The 6,010-nt window shown below is 36.5% G+C and overlaps 1 protein-coding gene across 2 annotated transcripts in view; it reads right to left on the bottom strand.

Annotated features, from left to right (window-relative positions):
• Positions 1–1,371: 1,371 nt before the first annotated feature.
• Positions 1,372–6,010, bottom strand: part of LOC107103419 (protein shisa-5-like) — an 18,727-nt gene continuing 14,088 nt past the window's right edge. For both annotated transcript variants that reach the window (XM_015403128.1, XM_015403135.1), the window contains one exon: positions 1,372–4,199. In XM_015403128.1, the coding sequence (XP_015258614.1) occupies positions 4,015–4,199 (185 nt within the window). In that variant the 3' untranslated portion in view covers positions 1,372–4,014. The remainder of the gene's footprint in view (positions 4,200–6,010) is intronic.

Here is a 6,010-nt window from a genome sequence, read left to right as displayed (position 1 = left end):
TATGTCCATGTTCTCCTCCTACAAGACGCAATTTTGCGTGTAAACGACCCATATTGGATATTCATTGCAGAAAAAGTACTAAATGTATAAGAGGCGCTATTTAGCACGTTTTAAAGACCAAATCCTTTTAGCACGCTGTTGATAGATCAGTTTGTACATTTTTTAGCGTGCGCAGTGAAATAGCTCACGTTTTTATACACGCAAACCTTTGATAGATCCGGCCCTTTGTGTCTTGATTTAAATTAACGAGACTGCTTATGACACCACCCCAAATTAACTCTAAAGTTTGGCATGACAGGTTAACTTTTTCTTTACTTAAAGTTACCAAAGCCCGTCATATTTTAACTCCTTGCTCTCTGTATATAAACCTTTTGGATAACCTCAGGTAAGATAATTGTATTGGTTTTAACCAGAAGCCAATAAGAAAAACACTAAATATAACATCACAGTCTCTTATTTATACCAGTATATGGTGAAATATAAAAAAAATTATAAAAAAATGTTTGCTCTTTATTCAATGGATTTCCTTAAAGTGGGCAGATTTGCCGGAAATTATATTTAAGACTTACAAAACAAAGTACAAAGACTGCTAAAAATTTGTTCTAGCACACTAGAACCCAGAATGGGGTCAGGCAAGAAAACAGGTGGCTATAAAATATAGTTTTATTTTTATAATGTGACATTAAGAATACAAAAGATGCAGATTAAGACAAACAGCTGAGGTGAGGACCAGTTATTTAGCCTTTTTTTTTTTTTTTTTTTACCATTTATTAATGGTTACTATTCTATGACAGAGGCCCAGATAGCATCTCAAAGCCTTAGATTTGCTGGTTTCTTTCCCAAATATATTTCTCTATCGTTTTATGGGCTGAACCATGTGCAGTGCCTAGAGGAAGGAGGATAACACAACAATCAACTGGGATGCAGCAGGTTAACCTGCAGCTTCTTCAGCAGGTAACATCATAGAACATTGCCTAAGCCACAATGGATTCAAAAATGCTCAAAAAGCTGTCTGCACAGAAAACTTCAGCTTTCTCAGGTGATAAAAGCCCTGCTGTATTGTGATAGAGAACATTCAATTCATTAACCTGAATTAGAGGCTATGGGATCCCTGTTACGCTAACAAAGACATGGTCATCTACCCAACTGAAAAACTGGGCAAGGACAGCATTAATAAAATGTCAAAAATCAATGTTAAAGTGGCTCTGGAGGAGCTGCAAGCATCCACAGCTCAGGTGGAGTAATTCACCTCTATAAGAAGCCATGTTGAGGTCAGCAGTGCAGCGTAGGGCCACTTGGACAAATGGAACTGAACAACTGGAAATACTGTAAGAAAACAGTCTGTGAAACAAATGAGGGACTGAGGTTTACCTCCCAGCAGGATGAGAGCCCTGAACGCAGCCGCAGCAGTTTATATTAAAGCATAATAATGTGTCAGAATGGCCTAGTTAAATTCCGAGCTAAAATGTAATTAATCTTTAAGATTTGAAGATCAATGATCATGGACTCTCTATTCAGCCAGAGCATGAACTTTAATAGAAGAAAAGCCCAAGTTTCAGTCTGTAGATGTATAAAGCTGGAAAACCCAAAAAAGGTTGCATCTGTGATCACAAGGAAACAAGGGTTCTACACTTTGAGCCAATGGGCTTAAAATATTAATAACCTTTTTATATAATCCATTCCTTTCACATAAAACTACAATAAAAGATATTACATATTGAAATTATAAGAGAAAAAAAAACAAAGACTATATTTCAAATACAGTGCAGAGTAACTGCTTAGATTAAGAAACCACAAGCATGGAGTGTAAAAATCTGCCTGCCGTAATCAATCGTCATCAGCTGTAATTATAGTGATGTTTTTGAAGCCAAAAAACAAATTGAGGACATCATTTTATTTTGCAAGACATTAAATTTAGCTGAATGTTTTATACATCTTTTCATTGAAGTTAAATTTAAATGAGATGCAAGAAGAAAAAATAAATTAGATGAAATCCTGTTAAATGAAGGGTAACGTGTGAAAAAAAAATTCTACAGATGAGAAGACAATAAACTAAAAACTGAGATGTTGATCTTGCCCTAGTAACAGGGATCTAAAGAAATCTGAAAGGCCCAGTTGAATAACTAAAGCTGGACCTTGATGGATATAAAGTAGAAGAACCAGAAACAAACCAATAACTTTTCTTTTCCTGTTTAAACAGGATCACAAGTAAAGGAAACATTTCCAAAAAAATTTCAGAGAAAGAAAAAAAACATTTAACAAAAGGACAAGAGACAAAATAGACGAAAGCAGAAACCAAGGATCCTTAACAAATGCTACGTTCAGACCGTAAGCGCTGGAAGCAGCAAAAAAGCTTCTGCTGCTTCATTTTTGATGCTTTTACACCTTAAGGTCAGACATGCTTCAAGAGCATCTTTGAAGCGCCTGAAGCACGTCCAGATGCGTCCGATGCTTCTGTGTTCAATGGCAGAGAGCGGCTTTGCTATATTTCCTGTTATAAGAGGGTAAAAAGTCGTTTTAATTATATTTTTTAATGGCGGCTGTACGGCGGTGCACTGTCACTGGGAAGCCCCTTCAACAGCAGCCTCTGGCCTGGTCGCCTTCAGTTTTCTATCACTTTTCGCGGCACCTGCAAGGCTTTTTTCATGGACGTAATCCAAACTGCAGGCACCAGAATAATAAAATCAAAAAAAATTCTGCATGTAACTTAGGCATAAATGAACCATTTCAGTGGCGTAATAGCAATCTGCATTAGTAGTGCTGTGTCCGTCTCCCTGCCAGCCCCCAGATCAGCTTCTCTGATTGGTTGATGTGGCGCGTTTAGTGCGTCCCACGCGTCAGATGCTCAGAAGCTCATGAGGTGCTGCTTCAGCTGCTCAGATGTGTCAAGATGCGCTGCCCCTGCTGCTCAAAACGTGCTGCAAGAACTTTTGCTGCGCCCTGATGCGTGTCACTTTTGCCATTGCATGTGAACTAGCTGCTTCTAGCGCGTGTTCTGAACGTAGCATATCAGTTGTGCAGCAGTGTGTTTGCTGAAAACATTGAAAACAATTCTGGGTTCTAATGTGGTTAAACAAAAAAAACATAAGTGTCATGTCCAAATTGAATGCTGAATATCAAGGAAAAATAAAACAAATAAACAAAATAAAAAAGGACAAGTATCATTTTAAGGTGCTCTCATTCAAATTAACAATATTGATTCAAAATAAAAAAATCTGAAGCTATCAGACTGCATGACATTGTCCGTGGTCCATAAGTTTGCTATCAAGGCACATGTGCATCTCACATTTTAAATATGTAACATTTCTCATAAGGAATGCTAAAGGAAGGAATGAATGCACTTTAGCACACAGATGCACATTTGACAATTAACAGAATCTCAAAATTATGAAATCAACATGTAAAAACAACAGCTTTTAAGTTTTCTGTACTGATGACAAATGAAATGTTCCCTTTAATGACTGCTTAGAAAAATAAAGTATCCCAGAAGTGCAATAAAAACTAATACCCACTTAACACCAGTATAAAAACAAGAGTATGGTTAGAAAAAAAGAAGCTTAAAGCACGTATGAAGGAATTTCTTTTTAGTCAAATTTCCTATTTGCAGCAGTTTGCTTAGGAGTCCAACCAGTAGGTTTGACTGGTGGACATCAAAGGCAGGCAGAAATCTTTGAGGCATGGTCAGAAAACAAAAACTATTTCTTTATTCTTTAAAAAACTATAACAGCTGTTTTGATGTTAATTTCCCCAAGATATCAAAGGGGCCACAGGTAAACTGGAATCAGACCGTACATATATAAGTAAATACACATGTTGAATATCATTGCAAAACAAGTCAAAAGGCATCAATATTTCTGTAATTTGGGACATTTGAACAACAAATGTTCAGCCGTTACATTTCCATGTTTACCATCAAACTAAAGGAAGCCATTTTCTGTAGAATTTCTTATCTTATCTAACACTTTTTTCCTTCCCGCTCAGCAAAAGATAGAATAGTTTTAATAACAGATAACTTCACCCCGTTTTGGGTGGGACAACATAATCTGGGTTGTATGCAGGCTGTGCTAGGAAGTCTGATTGAGCGGGTGGAGGATTTGGCTGTGGGTGTGCGGGAGGTTGTAGGGGGTATGCTGGCTGTCCGGGGCTGTATGCCGCCTGGCTGTAAGGCATCGGCTGCTGGGGAGGGTAGGCTGGACCAACTGGAAATAGAAGGAGAAAAGCATGAAGATGAAAGGGTCAGAAATATCCTTTAACCACATAATAGCTCATGCATATATATATATATATATATAAACAGAAATGATTCATTTCCTGTTACTTCAGAAAACCTAAACATAACCCTGTAGTTAATCCACCTCCACTTCCGCTATTCTGGTGCAACAAGGCAACCAAGCTTTCAGAGCTTCAATATATACTTCAAACAAGTGGTTTAGATTCTATGTTGAGATTTTTATTAATAATTTTTAGTAATAATTGGATAGCAGAAGGTTCCTTAAAGAAGACATTTTACATCATTAAACCAGGGGAAACTTTTCCACTTGAGGAGTTCTGGATAGAGCATATTCACAGAAGAAAAAGTTGTGTTGATTTTTATCTGAAATACAAAATGTGAGTATTTTATTTTATTTGTATAACTGCTGCTCAAGGCGGGTTGCTCTGTCAGCTAAAGACCCCTTTTAGTGTCTCTGAACTCCAGTTAATATTAAATCGCTAACTAAATTAGTTGACAATTATTTCAATAATCGATTAATCCTGAATAATTGTTTCAGCTTTAGTTCAGATCGGTCGGAACTCTGATTCAACTTCAGGTTTAATATCTCAATGTCTCAGGTTTCCATGTTTATCATTATATACAGAAACAGACCGCTAAACGGGTTGATATCATGGAGATTTAACTTGTTTTACTATAAACTGTTTGAATTAATCAAAGAACAAAAGCATATTATGCTTTAAAATGGTGTCCACAAAACAAAAAGTCCTGTCCAAACATAAGCCAAAAGCAAATCAGAAGCTGTTTTTTTTTTTTTTTTTTTTTTTTTAAAGGATGACACAAAAGGTTTTCAAAGCCATTTTACAGACTCTTGCATTTGTGAGAAAAACAAGGAAGTTTGCATATTTGAACCAAATAGCAACTGTAAGGTAAAATGAGTTACTGCATCATGTGCTAAGCTGCAAGAGGAACTGGTGGACTTCAAAAAAAGACGACGGAAAAGGAGAGATAATTATGTGGAAATACTTATAGGGATAGTTCAGGTTTTTGGACATGAAGTTTTGTTAAACTGTTTTAACAATTTTGAAACATCCCATAGACGTGTCACACCCTGACATCGATTAGGAATATTTTTGGGCTACTATAGTTGCGGAAGACAGAAATAAACATAACAGTTTATTAACGGCCTGAGGAAGGATCCGCTATGGACAGCATAGTTAAATAACGTTTAACTATTTGGCGTGCTGATGAGCTGTTTATTTCCCTGCTCAGGAACCATCTGCTGAAGCAATGCAGTGGAGTGATGGCAGCAAAAGAAATAGTCCAGTTGATATCTGACATATCTCCAGGATGTTATAAAATGATTAAATAATCTAACAAAACACATGCCTAGTTTTCTAACTTAAAAACCTTTGATTATTTGGGCACTGTAATGCAGAGCTACCGCTCTTTCTCTGGTACATTACCGTCTGTTTCTCAGAGCAGGAGGGTTTGTGACGGTAAGGACACTTCTACATGTCAGCTACAGACGGTGAACATTTCAAACAAAGCTAAACTATCCCTTTTAGCTCAACTCAACTTTATTTATAAAGCCCTTTAAAACAACCACAGCTGCCACAAAATGCTGTACATACCGAAGAAAGTCAAAATATGGATAAAAACATATAAGTTTAAAGGATAAAACAAATAGAATGAATTCAAATTTAACAAATAAAATCATATAAGAAAAAAAGAAAACCAACCACAAAAAAAAAAAAAAAATTCTCATGCTGTTCTAAAGCTACAGTGTGTAACTTTTAG

This window comes from Cyprinodon variegatus, unplaced genomic scaffold (assembly GCF_000732505.1).
Source record: "Cyprinodon variegatus isolate N-32 unplaced genomic scaffold, C_variegatus-1.0 Scaffold34, whole genome shotgun sequence".
NCBI classification, from domain to species: domain Eukaryota; kingdom Metazoa; phylum Chordata; class Actinopteri; order Cyprinodontiformes; family Cyprinodontidae; genus Cyprinodon; species Cyprinodon variegatus.
The sequence above is the reverse complement of the archived record's forward strand: the minus strand, read 5'-3'. Positions and strand labels throughout refer to the sequence as shown.